This window comes from Emydura macquarii, unplaced genomic scaffold (genome assembly GCF_026122565.2).
Source record: "Emydura macquarii macquarii isolate MOO-44397 ecotype Brisbane River unplaced genomic scaffold, CSIRO-AGI_Emac_v2 contig_2699, whole genome shotgun sequence".
NCBI classification, from domain to species: Eukaryota; Metazoa; Chordata; order Testudines; family Chelidae; genus Emydura; species Emydura macquarii.
In genome coordinates this window covers 2,603,868-2,618,574 of record NW_027132836.1, presented here as the reverse complement: position 1 = coordinate 2,618,574, position 14,707 = coordinate 2,603,868, and the positions used below count along the sequence as shown (strand labels likewise).

Genomic DNA, 14,707 nt, shown 5'->3' with positions numbered 1-14,707 from the left:
ATATTTCTGTGCAAATTAGCTAGGGACGCAATAAGATGCAAATCTGGTCTGCAGCAAACAGCCTTTGTAACCCGTCTGGCTGGTGGAGGTCAGCATGATGAAATCTTCCCTTAGGCAGTGGGGTGGCAACAGAGTGACCTACACAACCATTACTACAGTCTCAGTACCGAGGTAGGCCCTGTGGCTGCTGCACTTGCATTCCCAGGAGTGAATAGTCCATCATCACTCTGTTTTTTTCACAGACCCATTGGTCTGGTTTCACCCCCAAAACTCCCCTTCATGCTGGAGCATAGCGAAGCCTCACAGAGCACGTGGACTGTGGTGCACAGGGAGCATGGAACCCTTCCACAGGGCCCAAAATCCTACTCCCATCTTTCCCTGAACAGAATCACAAGACTTCGCCTTCTAGTTGATGGCTTTGGAATTAGGTCTGGCTTTTCAGGTTTAGTGAGCATCCACACACCCCTCCTGAGATTAGTGGGAGCTGCAGATTCTTAGCATCTCTGCAATTCAGATGCAAATAAACTCATTATCAACTCAACATAGCATTTATATAGATCGCACTTTTCAATCTTGTACTGAAAAATAGCTAGTCAGGCTTGCACCTCTGTACTATAGAGCCAAAAATGTAAATGTAAAGGGGATTACTCACTGTACAGAAAGCATTTTAAATTATTGGGTGTAATAAAGAGCATTTGTTTGTACAATGTTCCCTGAAAGCTAGTTAATGTTAAATTGGCAGGGATAGTGTCACTCCATCAGTCAAGGACAGACTCAGTTTTACACTGGTTGAGAAACTCCTTCCTGTTGAGTAACAGCACCTTTCCACTTTCCGAGAAGGATATTTACCCATAAGAGACTGGAATTCATTTATTGCACATGAGGTATGTTAACATTTTTAGTAATATACAGAGTCAAATTGTGGTGATTCTTTAAATGTTTGCTGGATTCTTGTGAAAAAATGTTCTGCTGGTGTGTCACGTTCAGTGGGGGAAGGGGAGATGACCCCTCAATTTTACTGCCGGAGAATTTATACTAAAACCATTGTTTGTTTTAATGTAGTGTATGTGAAAGGTACTAGAGTGACTGCCCCAGGCCCCGAAATCCATTGCGCCAAACAAAGGGGCATGGTAGAGGCAACAGCAGTGCTGGCTGGAACCTGGACTGGAAGGGGCCACCTCAAGGGGTGAGAAGTCTCTATGGGTCATTCAGGCCTTTGCCTTTCTGAGTGGACCACCAGCAAAGAGAAAATGAGGGCCCAGTGTGCTGATGACTGTGCGCTGGGAATTGCACTGAGATCCATTCGACAACTTTTGGTCACAGTGGGCCATGGAGGGAGTTAAACCTGCGTACTAGAGGTTCTCTTTCTTATAACCTAACTTCTGAGCTATTCAGCCCCCAAGGCTTCAGTTTCTTAAGAAATTGTCCACTTCTGGTATTTGTGCACTTGACATCAAATTCTTTGTGTGACATCATAATAATTTTCATGGCAATTTCTGGTGACTTCCACTAGGGACTAAATACCAGGAACAGACAGATTCTTAAGGAATAATTATCCTGATTGCATGCAAACATTCTTTAGGAATAAAAATGGAGGCAGACCAAAAGGAAACAATGTAGTCCTCCTCTCCCTGCCCAGTATGAATATGTTCAAAGCAGCAGGTTATAATCAACATACATAAAGAACCATTTACATTTTGAAAGGATCATTTTGCAATATAACAATAAATGGAGAAGGAATCGGAGTAAATGTGGCAATGCATAATGACTAACCCCATCCCTTAACACAGGGTTTATGTCCTGCTACAAATGGTGCTTCTTAGGCAGACACAGTAACCTCAGGATTTCTTCACCTGGAATAAAATGAAAAGGATAGATGTAAATCACCTTCTGATGTAAGACAAAGTGGGCTGAATTCACCCCAAGTTATGTTAAAGTACATGTCCAAAAAATTGTACCAGAGAGGCAAACTACAAGGGACAACTTTTGCTCTCAATTCCCAGAGTTCAATTCCCAGAGTTCATCCCCCATAGTTCTCCATGGTGGAGCCACAAACTGGTTTGGGGGTGTGATCCACAGTGAGTAGTCCTTGGTTCTTCGTGCTGCTCCTCCCACTGAGTTATAATATCCTGGTACAAGTAGTCTACGAATTGGAAAGGGGAGGTGCAGGCAGCTGGCCAGAATAATACTTTTGCAGCATTATTTTGCATTTGCTTTGACAGCAAAGAGGACCTGGAGTTGTCCATTTTTAGTTTGTCTTAGCATCTTCTTGTTTCGTGTGAGCTAAAAGAAGGAAAATATTGATCTTTGGTACTTCTTGCCTTCTGCGTACGTTACAGAACAGCTAATGAAATGTTCTGTACCTCGAGCTAATTAACTTGCACCCTTGGTGTTTACTAATAGTAGCTGCATTAATAATATTTTGTATTTCTGTAATACCTTTCATCCAAAGATTTCAAAGTACTTTACAAACATAAATTGAATAAACCTCACAATACTGCTGTTAGGTAAGGAAGCAAGGGTGTCTCTATTTTATATTCTGTTATAGAGAGGGAAACAGATGAAAAATTAGATGACTTTCCCAGTCACTTAGCAGGTTAGTGTCACAGCCAGTTGTCTTCTCTACCCATTAGACCATGATGCCTCCCCTCAGTTTTTATGCTGTGTTGTCTTTCTCTGAGCAGCACCTTTCAGTACACTGATTATAACTGGCAAAGGATAAGAAATGGTTCTTTGAGCATCTGATAATGTACAGCACAAAGCGTCATAAGATAAGGGGAGAAGAAAGAGGCTGCAGATGTCCTCCCATGCTCTTCTGTATGGGCAATACTGCCTCCCACTTAGTCTGGTTAAGAGAATAAAACACTCTAAGCAGGAACTCAGCAAAAGGGGCTTTCATTATAAAATCCATTTCCATGAGGCTACCTATATAAAAATCATTTACTCAAATACTTACAGAGCTGTTTCACTGCGTGTTTCTTTTACTTTTTTGCAGCACTAAAAATAAACACAAGCAACACAATCTTGTCATTATTGTATTTCTGAACGAAAGATTTTACTAGGGCTAAGTATATTCATAACTTACATATTAGTACAGATCCTTTCATCCCACCTGGCCCCAAATGAATATACAGGAATCACTTCACCTACCCTCTTCCCCACTGATATGCAGCCACCTCTGGGGTGGGAGGCAACAGTTCTCAAAACAGTCTGAAGCAACACTACACAACAGTATAGGACAAAAAATGGCAGGGCAATTGCATTAATAGTAATACTGAACACAACATTTTTCAAAGTGCTGTGCAGCTATTAACTGAGTCATTTATGGAGATGCAACATGATTGCCCAAACTGGAAAGCAGACAGGACAACACTTGTACTCTTGTGAAAAACACCCTGGGTGGAAGGGATTCCGACTTGATATCTGAAAAAAGGCACGTCCACCACCCAGCTGAGGTGCATGAGATCAGAACAAGCTCCGACAGAAGAGTGCCATCACCTGAATATCCAACAGACACTTTTACTTAGAAGTCTCACATCTCGTAACCCAGCCTGACTTTGCCATAGCTTGCAAGCTTTAACAGGAATACAGCACAAGTCTAGGCTGTAGTTCATGTAGGATATCACAGGATGAACAGGAAGTAGGGGAACAATTATGAGTTCGTATCGTTTCTGTATATGGCAGATTTCAATAGCTTCTCTCCCAACAACAGACACCTATGCACTCCCCCACATTAGAGAGATCCATATGTCTCAGTGTACAAACCAGCATTATAAGAACTGTATATATCACCTGTTCTGATTCATTTCTTAGTCCAAGAAGCTTCACAAGTGTTGTGTTAAACCTCTCCTCACCTCATCCAAAAAATAATGATGAGATTAAACAGAGTTTTTTCTTAACAGTAGTTATGCAGAGCCCATCATGATGTTTTTTGATTCATTGATGGTTTTGTTACCTTAAATATTCTTTCTCTTCGAGCCACAATTCCAAAAATTACAGTGAGTAAAACCACCACGACTGCAGCAATAATGGCCTCCAAGGGAAAAACAGGTTTTTTATCTGTTGGAAGGGGAAATAAACATCCATTTGGATACAGGTTAGATTGATACACTTTTATAAAACAAGTGATTGTAGAGATTTCCAAAAAAGACCACATGGTTTCTTCCTGTCCCTGTCTACATGGTGACTTGAACTATGCTAAAAACTGAGGACAAAACTGTTGTAATGCATGGTATATAGAAACATAGAACTGGAAGGGACCTTGCGAGGTCGTTTAGTCCAGTCCCTTGCACTCATGGCAGGAGTAAGTGTTATCTAAGGCCTGGTCTACACTGGTGGCTTAATTCGAATTAAAGTCCTTTAATTCGAATTAATTACTCCCGCGTCTACACTTGCGCATTGTGAATTAGAATTAGAATTGTGAATTAATAAAACCACCTCTGCAAGTGGATTAGTGCCTGAAGCATCAGTTAATTCACATTAGGGTGAGTGTGGACGCAATGGGACTTAATTCGAATTAATTGCCCTCCAGACTGTATCCCATGATGCCCCATTTCAGTACCCTCCCCCAAAGCAGCCCCGGGAAGATTTAAATCTTAATTTCCTGCAGTGAATGGGTTTAAAATCCAAGCTGCGATCCCCCCCCCCCCCACACACAACAAGCCCTTTGCAGTTTGTGTCTTTAAGGGTTTGAAAGATTTCACCACCCCCCTACCCACGTGGTGAATGCGTTTTAAATACCCAGCAAGCCCTTTGAAGTTTGTCCCTTTAAGATTTGTCCCTTTGAAAGTTTATCCCTTTAAAGTTTATCCCTTTGAAAGATTTCACCCCCACCCCCCTCCTCTTGCTGTGAATGCGTTTTAAATGCCAGCAGTGAGAGGAAATTCTTTGCTACATTGTTTCAGTGGTCAATCATGGAAATTGATACTTTCTTAAGTTTATTCACAGTGCTACATGTAGATACATTATATCATGCTTTCCATCAGTGAAATGGAAACATTTGTATCACGGTATTAATATACTAACTGACTCCCTTGTTACTTATCTTACATTCTACAGACACCTGTAGAATCAAAATCAAAGGCGAGCAATATACAGGGTGTGGTGAGGAGAGCGTAAAAGGCAACAGCATACAGTTGTAAAGTAATCCAGGATAAGCTGCGATGTATTTGTCACGGTCAAAATGAGAGCATAGTTCAGCTGGCTCCATGTGCCTGCGGCAATGGCGATCGGGGGAGTAAAAAAACAGCATGAAAATCCTTTTCCTGTTTGTTTGGGGGTGGGGGAAGCATCGCTGCATCCTGGGATGATGACACTCGTCACAACAGCCTCTATGCTTTGTTGCACTGTGGGATAGCTTCCCACATTGCACTGCTTTCCAATTCGAATTAAGGCTGGCCAGTGTGGATGCAAGAAACCAGCATAAACACTGTACTGTGGACAGTCTGCAGCGCTTTCTATAAATCGCTTTCTGTAATTCGAATTAAGCTAATTCGAATTAGTGCTGCAGTGTAGACATAGCCTAAGCCATCCCTGTCAGGTGTTTGTCTAACCTGCTCTTAAAAATCTCCAGTGACCGAGATTCCACAACCTCCCTAGGCAATTTATGCCAGTGCTTAACCACCCTGACTGTTAGCAAGTGTTTTCTAATGGCCAACCTAAATGCCCTTGCTGTAATCTAAGCCCATTGCTTCTTGTCCTGGGCTAAAGAGAACAATTTTTCTCCCACCTCCTTGTAACAACCTTTTATGTACTTGAAAAGTGTTATCATGTCTCCCTCAGTGTTCTCTAGACTATTTTATAGTCTATAAAGTCTCTATAAACTATTTTTTCAATCTTCCCCCCTAGGTCATGGTTTCAAGACCTTTAATAATTTTTGTTGCTCTTCTCTGGACTTTTTCCAATTTGTCCACATCTTTCCTGAAATGTGGTATCCAGAACTGGACACAGTTCTCCAGTTGAGGCCTACTCAGCACGGAGTAGAACAGAAGAATCACTTCCTGTGTCTTGCTTACAACACTCCTGCTAATACATCCCAAAATGATATTTGCTTTTCTTTTGCAGCAGTGTTACACTGTTGACTCATATTTAGCTTCTGATCCATTATGATCCCCAGATCCCTTCCTAGGCGCTCATTTCCTAGTTTATATGTGTGCAACTGGTTGGTCCTTCCTAAGTGGAGTACTTTGCTTTTGTCCTTATTGAATTTCATCCTATTTACCTCAGACCATTTCTCCAGTTTGTCTAGATCATTTTGAATTTCAGTCCTGTCCTATCCTCCAAAGCACTTGCAACCCCTCCCAGCTTGGTATCATCCAGAAACTTTGTAAGTGTGCTCTCTATGCCATTATGTCAGTCGTCATCTAAATATCTGTTTGTTTCTAATATTCAAAAAGAAAGACGCAAACAACAAGCAGAAAGATACTTTTACTGGGCTAACTAGAAATATGAAATGGTGGCCACTGCAGCAAGTTCTCCAGCTAGGCCGTCAGGCCATGGAAACAGAGTAAGGATTAGTGTTCCCTGACGCTGCCAGCACAGTTGGCTTTTGAATAGTTCTAGGGCCAGGAGAGAATGGCTTGTGGGCAGCCAGGGATCAGCGTGTCAGCCCTACAGTGCAGTCAGTAAGCAATTTATTTCTTCGAATGAGGGGTGGGAAGCTGCAGCCCTAAGACAGGTGTAAATTATTAGGAGAACATATGCAACAGAGCCCTACCCTGGCACTTTTTTCTTCTATACATTAATACAATTCAAATGTATCCTCTTGTTTTTGTGTCAACAACACAAATAAGGGATGGGAGAGAGTTACTGAATTCTTTTTAAACAGGGCACAGCCTCCTGCTTTTGAAACAGACAGCAGAGCGTCGTCACATTGTTCTACCCCCTTTTTTGGTTAAAAACTAGCCGTTTGGGGGGAGGATGTAGGCAGTCGTGCTAACAGAAGCTGGAGTTGGTACACCTGGATTTTATTCCCAGTTCTGATTTTGTCTTTGCTGCTGCCTTATGCTGTGATTTGGGGCAAGACCTTTCGCCTTACTCAAGGTCATCATCCCCATCTCTAAAATGGGGATAATAATATCACCTTCAAAGGGAAGATGTGAGGCCTAATTAACATTTATCAAGCAACCCAAGAGCCTTGACTGAATCACGCTATCTATGCACAGAGCATAATTAATTATTATACTTCAGTTTTCCTGCTAGTTGGCATGTGGGCTTTGTGTCAGCCTATTCCTAGCTGTTGCTCACCCTGCCCTGCTTCCACCCTGCTAGCCAAAGCATACACATTTAATTGCCTGCTTTGTTTTCCACGACCCCTGCTCTAATTTGTACTGAATTCCATCGAGGAGCAAACAAGTTATTACAGATTGTTTATACTACAATAGTGCCAGGCTGCCCTAGTCATCATCAGGCTAATTGCGCTGGGCACTGTACGACCTGAAAGAAGAGACAGTGCCTGCCCCAAAGTGCTTATAATATAGTGCCCTGATGCTGCAAATGGACCCACACCCCTGTGACTATACAGAGCCCCAATGACTTAAAAAGGACTCTTCGCTGGCAGAGTATGGACTACACTGCAGTACTGGGGCCTGAATAAAGTCTAACATTTTGCTCAGGGCAACTAATAACTACTGGGATTCAAGTTGGCCAATGCGCATGAACGTCAGGAAGGGACTGGAATGCTTTGAAAGTTCTAACATGCTCATCTGGCTTCAAGAGATCAGAAGGTGAAATGCAGCCACTTCAGATTACACTCCCCAACTATGGTGAAATAACTGGTGGAGCAGGAAAAGCATTTAATGCTGCTGCAGCATTGTAATTATTAACCAGGCAGGTCCATAAGGCAAGCTATTGTTGGTATGCACTTAGATGACACTCATTAGTGTTACCTTCAACTCTCAGGTGGAACTCCTTTCTGTCCTCTCCAAGAGCAGATGTAGCCTCACATCGGTATGTCCCATTGTCAGATTTTTGTACTTTCTTGATAGACAGCTGGAAGACGTTACTAGTCTGGTATATCTGATGGCGATCTTTCTCCAGGGTCAGGTTGCTGTTGTCTTTATACCAAACCATTGTAGCTTGAGGGTTGGAATTCACATTGCAAGTCAGCGTCACATCACTCTTTTCTTCTGCTGGGAGAGGGTCTTCCCCAGTTATGGAAGGGGGATCTGTTCACAACAACCAATTATTTTAATTACAGAGTTACCAGCACCACAAACATCTGCTTACTAATTAAGGGACAAAGAGTTCCCTTCAAACATTTATCGTGCACGTACAAATATTAACGATGATGTATAGCAATTCTGTAATCCTTCACTACACTACTGGAACAAACGGGGCAATCGTCATTCGGAACAGTCATTTCCATACATCATTTTAAAAGGGAGTCCTGACTACTTTTCAAAACATCGACATAAAACAGTTTTGCTGCTACTATTTTTAGTAATCTTTCCTACGAGTTGTATTGGTGTTAAATTTCATTCTGTCCTAAGATCAAATATTACAGTGAGAAATCTAAACTTGATGCATTCTCGGATCAGAATTTAGCTTATTTAATAGCTGTCCCAGGTGCTGCTAAGCCCTGTTGGACCTCGATACGTTCAGAGCTGGAGATGTGGGGACAGACAGAGCAGGAGAGAGAACAGACACCACTGAGGAGAGGGGTAAGACTGATCACATGACATCTTCCATCTGGAGGCACAGTGGCCACCTTTATGTCATCAAAGCTTCAGGCATCACCTTTCCGCTTTTGCACTGAATAAAAGCTGGGTTTTTACAGCATAATAACTACTGCATATTAACCAGCATGCTGCAAAGTCCTACTGGAGTCCAGGGGCAGGTAGATTTTACCATGATGTAGCTAGGCAAGGCCAATCCTACATCTCCCTCCCCCCCATGGCTGAGCTCACCTGGCTACATCACGTTAACAGCTAAAGTGCCGTATTTCTCCGGGAGTTTGACAGTGGAATGGCTAACACGTTAGTTCTCCCACTGCAAACACACACCTTTTTCCTGCAGTGAAGACCTGGCAAAGGCATTTCATTCGTCCCGGTTCAGGGCATAGGTCAATCACCAGCTGGAGTCTGGCGTTTAGGCGCATCATGGGGGTTTTATATATCCCTCTGTAGCATCCCGCAGTAGCCACCGCAGCGGAGAGGATATGAGAGGAGATGGGTCTTTTTTGTGCTCTGATTCTTTTGTTCCCCTCTCTCTTTCCAAGAGGGAATCTGGATGGAGGGGGCAACAATATCTAGAAAAGCTACTTCTTTATCAGAGGCCTCATCCAGCCCCCACTGAAGAAAACTGAAAGACTCCCATTGATTTAAATGAAAGTTGGATCAGGCTTGAAGGTCTTGTCCACTCTAGGGAAAAGGTGCATTTTTCACCCAGTAGTGAACACCTAACATGAACTAACACTTTTTCCTACCAAAGACAAGGTACAAAAGTGTAGAACAGCTGGGCCTGAACTTCAACTAGTGATCCACCACCTGGTGTGCTAAACCCACTGATCTCACCCTGCCCTAGCCATTTTTGCATAGTCACCCCTCCCATCAACTCACACTGGACATCCAGAGTCACCGTGATCTGAATGGACTGGTCCCGCACCAGCTTACAGATGAAGCTGACTCCACTGTCGGTCTCAGAGACTGGAGATATGCAGATGTTACTGGTATTCATTTTATTTCCATCTTTCAGCATCACAGTCCCATCATCTCGGTACCAGCTTAATTCCTCCTCCTTGCTGTTGTTTCGTACAGTGCACCACAGAAACTCTTTAGAGCCAGGCTTTGTGTATAGTATTTGACTATTATTAGAATTATTATTTATAACCAGTTCCACACCTGGAAAGGGAGTGGGGGGAAATGGACATGTTGGATTTCACAATCTGTATCTTTTGCACGGGCCAGGACAATATTAATAATTATCAGACTGTTCTTACAATGCCCAGGCCCCAAAAAACAGGTTAAGAATAGAGTTGTCAGACTTAAATCTAATTACATTTTCTTAAGCAGCTTCTAAAACTGCACCCATTTTTCATGCACAACTTTTGTTTTATTTATTACGATTTATAAAAGTAGACAAAAAAATACCTATCCTAAGTGCAAGCAAACACAGAGCCCTGAAACTGCCACTGACTCTGCATGGGTGCAGGAGTCTGGGTTGTGAAGAAAAAACTCACCAGCAACCACCATCTATCGCAGCAATATATTAACTCCTACAGCAAAAGGAAACAATAAAGATAAATGCTCCATCCTGCCTAAAATGCTATGTGCTGCCAGCGTTCACAACCAGGCTTTTATGTGCTCATTTTTTCCTGCTCACGATTTTATGTGCTCGTTTTTTTGATTGTCTCAAGTTGCCCTTGTGAGTATTTGTGAGTATAACTGGGCAGATAGATCCCCAACTACATCTGCATTGGCGTGAGTAGGGTTTTGCTGTACACAGATTGCAGAGTCTGACTATCAGCTTGGAGCCTTAGGACGTTTTCAATGAAAAAAATAATTCCTATAGGAAATACATTGTCATAATTGTCATTTATCTCCAAAACGCAAGACTCCAGTCCACATTATCACCTAGTGAACTGAAAAAGTCAGTTTAAAATACAAAGGCAATTGAGCTCTCAGGGCACAAAAAATAACCTGAAACCATTATTCTCTTGTTTGAACTCCTAGACAGCTAAAGCATGCAGACTTTTTATTTTCCACCTATTCAAAAAATGTCATCCTCTGATTTTTGTACCCTTTGAACTCCGTTCCATTAAAAGCGAATGACACTTTTTAAAATAGGGAAGCCTCTTCAGTCTCTCCTGGTTGCTTACAATGCCACATTGAACAGATCCGTTCTTTATGCACATAGCCTATTTAGGAACGATTACTACAATACAAGAAATGTAGGTAGCCCATCGCCCTGAACGTCATCCAGTGACGGGCGCCAAGCAGAGCTTCGGGAGATATTAAGAAGCTCAGACAAAGACGCTGCAGCTTTTCTTCACTGCTTACCTGTAACTAGATATGGCAAAAGTAAAACTGCAAGGAGAGGTACTCCACGAGGGACTGGTAGACTGCTCTTCTGGGCCATCTCTGATCTACTTGGGTGGGATCTGTTGGAGAGAGAGTCATGGTTCTATTAACACTGCCAGCATGGAGTAATTATACGTTGCTGTCACCCATTCTGAATAAAATCCTCCGAGAAAGGCAATCCACAGCAGATGGGTGGTCGGGCCCTGAGGGGGAAGTTGCATTAGTTTCTTGTTGGTTGTACTCCATGTTAAAATAGAAGTGACTGGGCCTTTAAACCTCTAGACCCTTCCTTGGAAATTATTTTTTTTTCTAGCAAGGGAAAGTTACTGCTGGGAAGAGACTTCCTTTCTCTTGGGATATCGACCCCTGCTGCTTACCTTGGGGAGAGTCTGTGAAGAGGCTTCTCCTGTTCCGAAATGCGCAGCACTTTCCCTCCCTCGTTTATAAGGTCTGAACTGTAATGTTTTTATTGTAGTTCAGTGTCAAGTGAGTCAGATAAACTGGGTTCAAGGCCTTGTTCCTTTGCTGAATTTCTGAGTACACAGAACATCAGTCAGACAATAGGGATTCTTCCTGCACTGCTCACTGTTTTATGGGACTAGCTGAGGCAATGAGTAACCAACAGGTAAGTTACTGTGTCAGCCATTGCTGATTTCAACCAAAAATGAGGCTGCTTCCTTCTCAACTTCCCTCACGTTGCTCAGTCCTGGCCCTGCATTCATTCAAGCCAATGGGGGCTTTGTTCCAGGCTTCAACGGGGCAGGAGTTTATCCTGGTCTCTCCTTCCTCCCACCACTAATCCCTTTGAAGTCCCTGGGACTACGAGCAGGAGTGAGGTGAATGGGAATTGGCTCAAACTCTGAAGTGTATGTTTGGAGGTAGGCGAGATGGGTCACGACGGTAATGTACGAAGTACAAATGAGTCTCCTCCTCCCGCATAAATTCGACCAATGCACCCCAGTCCCGAAGCACACCCTGGCTTGCTGTTCCCCTCCTGGGACTGGCCCTGTCCCAGCCCTCTGCTGAGGCACGTCACTGCTGACCTGCAACGCCCAGTCTTAGTTCTGCTCTGCCAGCTCTGTGCCCACGACCCCCCCACCACCACCAATGCACCCTCGTGGCACTCCCTACTATTCCAGACTCCTCCAAGCTGGGAACGCTTCTTTTTGTTATCTCAGCCACTGGGTCCCAGGGGATGCAACTGCTTTGAACTCCATGGAGCACCAACTGCGTACAGCCAGGCTTGGTTTGTCTCCATGTGTTGAGAAGCAGCACTTTGGGGGCACAGTTGAAGCACTCGGTGCTAAGGGAAGATGGTGTTTTGAATATTCTCAGAACGAAGGTGATCATTATAAACCACACAATCTTTACCGATCCTGGCCCTGAAGGAGTGCCCCAGTGATGTCAATGAGCCTGTGGGCGCTCAGCGCCTCTCTGGATCAGGCTCCTCAGAAACCTGGGATCAGAAACTGGCTACAGTGTGCCATAAAATGCATTTCATAGGACGGAAAGGCACCCTGGACAAGGTGAACTATGTCCAACCATCCAGCAGAGAGCACCAGTAGGTTTGCAGAGCTGCTGACAGATCACTAGAGGGTGCCAGTGTGCAAAATACTATTCTTTGCAGCTCTGAACATGGGCAATTCATTTATCTGTTGATTAAAAACACAAATCAAGACCCAACAAGAAGCCATTTGCAAATAAACATATTTTGTGTTTGATACCTACACAAACTACTTTGGAGAGAGGAATCAGAGTGGGGCCTCTCTCTCTGACACTAGCTGTCCTCCCATGCTCAACATGGCTGAAACAGAGCTCTTAAACTTTCCACCAAGCCCTCCCCACTACCTCCTTTCTTGCTCACTGCGGACAATACCACCATCCTCTCAGCTTCTCAGGCCCATAACCTGGGTGTCATCTCTCACTTGCCCCTCTCATCCAGGTTAAGTCTAAATCTTGCAGATTCTTTCTAGACAATCTCTTTACGATACGGCCTCTCGATTATTGCAACATCCTTTTCTCTGGCCTTAACAAATGCAATCTTGGTCCCACTCATATCCATTTAAAATGCTGCTGCAAAGATCGTTTTCCTAATCCATTTCTTTGCCCACATCACTCCTCTCTTTGCATCCTTCCACTGGCTCCGCCTTTTCTACGGCATCAAACATGAGCTCCTTGTCTTCACTTTCAGGGCCTTACACGGCCTATTCCCACCCTACCTATCAGCTCTCATTCACCATCCTGAGGGTGATTCCCGTCTCCGATTGGCCCCTGATGCCAGCCTCCATCACCCGCTTGTTAAATTGTCAAACAAGCATCTAAAATTGAAAGGCAGAACATTTAAAACTGACAAGAGGCAATGCTTTTTTGTATACAATGCATGCACAGTTAGCCTGTGAAACATATTGCCACAGGGTATCATGAAGGCCTGGAGCTTGGTGAGATTAAAAAAAAGGACACATTAATATGGATGACATCATCCATGCTGATGGTGATAAGAATAAAAAATTATGAGAGGTATAAATCCTCGTGCTTCAGAGGATAAATCAGCCACTAACTGTCATGGCAGCAAGAAACTTCTCCGATGGAGAGATTATTCCGTAACTCTCTATGGTGGAGGCTTTTGTGCTTTCATTTGAATCATCTGGTTTTATGGTTTGATCCAATATGGCGATTCCAACCTCCCTATCTATGATGATTCCTGTGTTTATAAGATGCAGCCTGTCCTGGTGTAGAGAGGCAATGCTGACCTAGTGAAAGCAGCACATTTTACAAGTTGAGATCTTTCCTTGGATACAACTCTGAAGATGTCCAGAAGGAATGAATAAATCATTTTCAGTCAGTTCCTGAGAGTAATCCAAGCCTAGCAAACCCGAGAGGAGGAGAGTTAGGACGTGATAGGCAGTGGGACAAAGTTTATTTTCTGTTTGATGGTCTAGACTCTGGTTCCAAACATTAGACCTAGTTTAGACTGGATTTGATCATTCAAAACATCCATAACTGAAAAATTAAACTTATGACCTTTCTTACTCTGATTGATAAAAATCATTCAACTTTTCTTGAGAAATGGTTTGAAAAATGAAAGTTGCCCAGGCAGTTAGCTGTGTAATGGGATATGCAAAACCATGCATAATCTAGGGATCAAAGATATTGGTTAATTTGTCAAGCAAAGAATCAGCCAAGCATAGCATTAATACCATTCCAAGGAACATGTTCCCACAATAGTGCCTGAGGTGTTGCTCAGAAGTCATTACCATCTTCCTAATCGCTCCAGTTCCCTGATTTTAATGCAGGGTGCAGCATACTTTGCAACAACACTTATGTGTGCAATCAACTCTATTCTCTCCATTTGCTGACTGTCAGTGTTGGAAAGTAAAGCGCCTGATTAATGCCACCCAACACACTTAGCACAACATCCCCTCCCACCAAACCTGCTCTTATCTTTTTCCCTGTATTTGGAACCATAACAGAGCATCATTATTGCCCCAGGAAGATTCAGAAATCATGCAGCAACTGGTTTCCACTGTGAGATGCATAGATAGCAAATATGCCTTGATTATATTGTTAATAAACCATAGTTCCTGCTGACCTTACAGCAGGAAAGCTATCCCCCTATTAAGAATATAAAACAAGATTACAGGTTGTACCTCTTTTTGCTCCGAATAGAAGACCAGCAATCCACATCTTGA

General features: G+C 43.1%; 1 protein-coding gene across 1 annotated transcript; it reads right to left on the bottom strand.

Moving 5' to 3' along the window:
- Positions 1 to 1,739: 1,739 nt before the first annotated feature.
- Positions 1,740 to 14,707, bottom strand: TMIGD1 (transmembrane and immunoglobulin domain containing 1). Its single transcript, XM_067566042.1, has 7 exons — positions 14,666 to 14,707; positions 10,998 to 11,098; positions 9,558 to 9,839; positions 7,887 to 8,165; positions 3,956 to 4,059; positions 2,957 to 2,997; positions 1,740 to 1,853 (listed from the first exon to the last, which is right to left on the bottom strand). Exons 2-7 carry the CDS (start codon positions 11,074 to 11,076, stop codon positions 1,850 to 1,852), a joined length of 789 nt encoding a protein of 262 aa, XP_067422143.1. The 5' UTR covers positions 11,077 to 11,098; positions 14,666 to 14,707; the 3' UTR covers positions 1,740 to 1,849.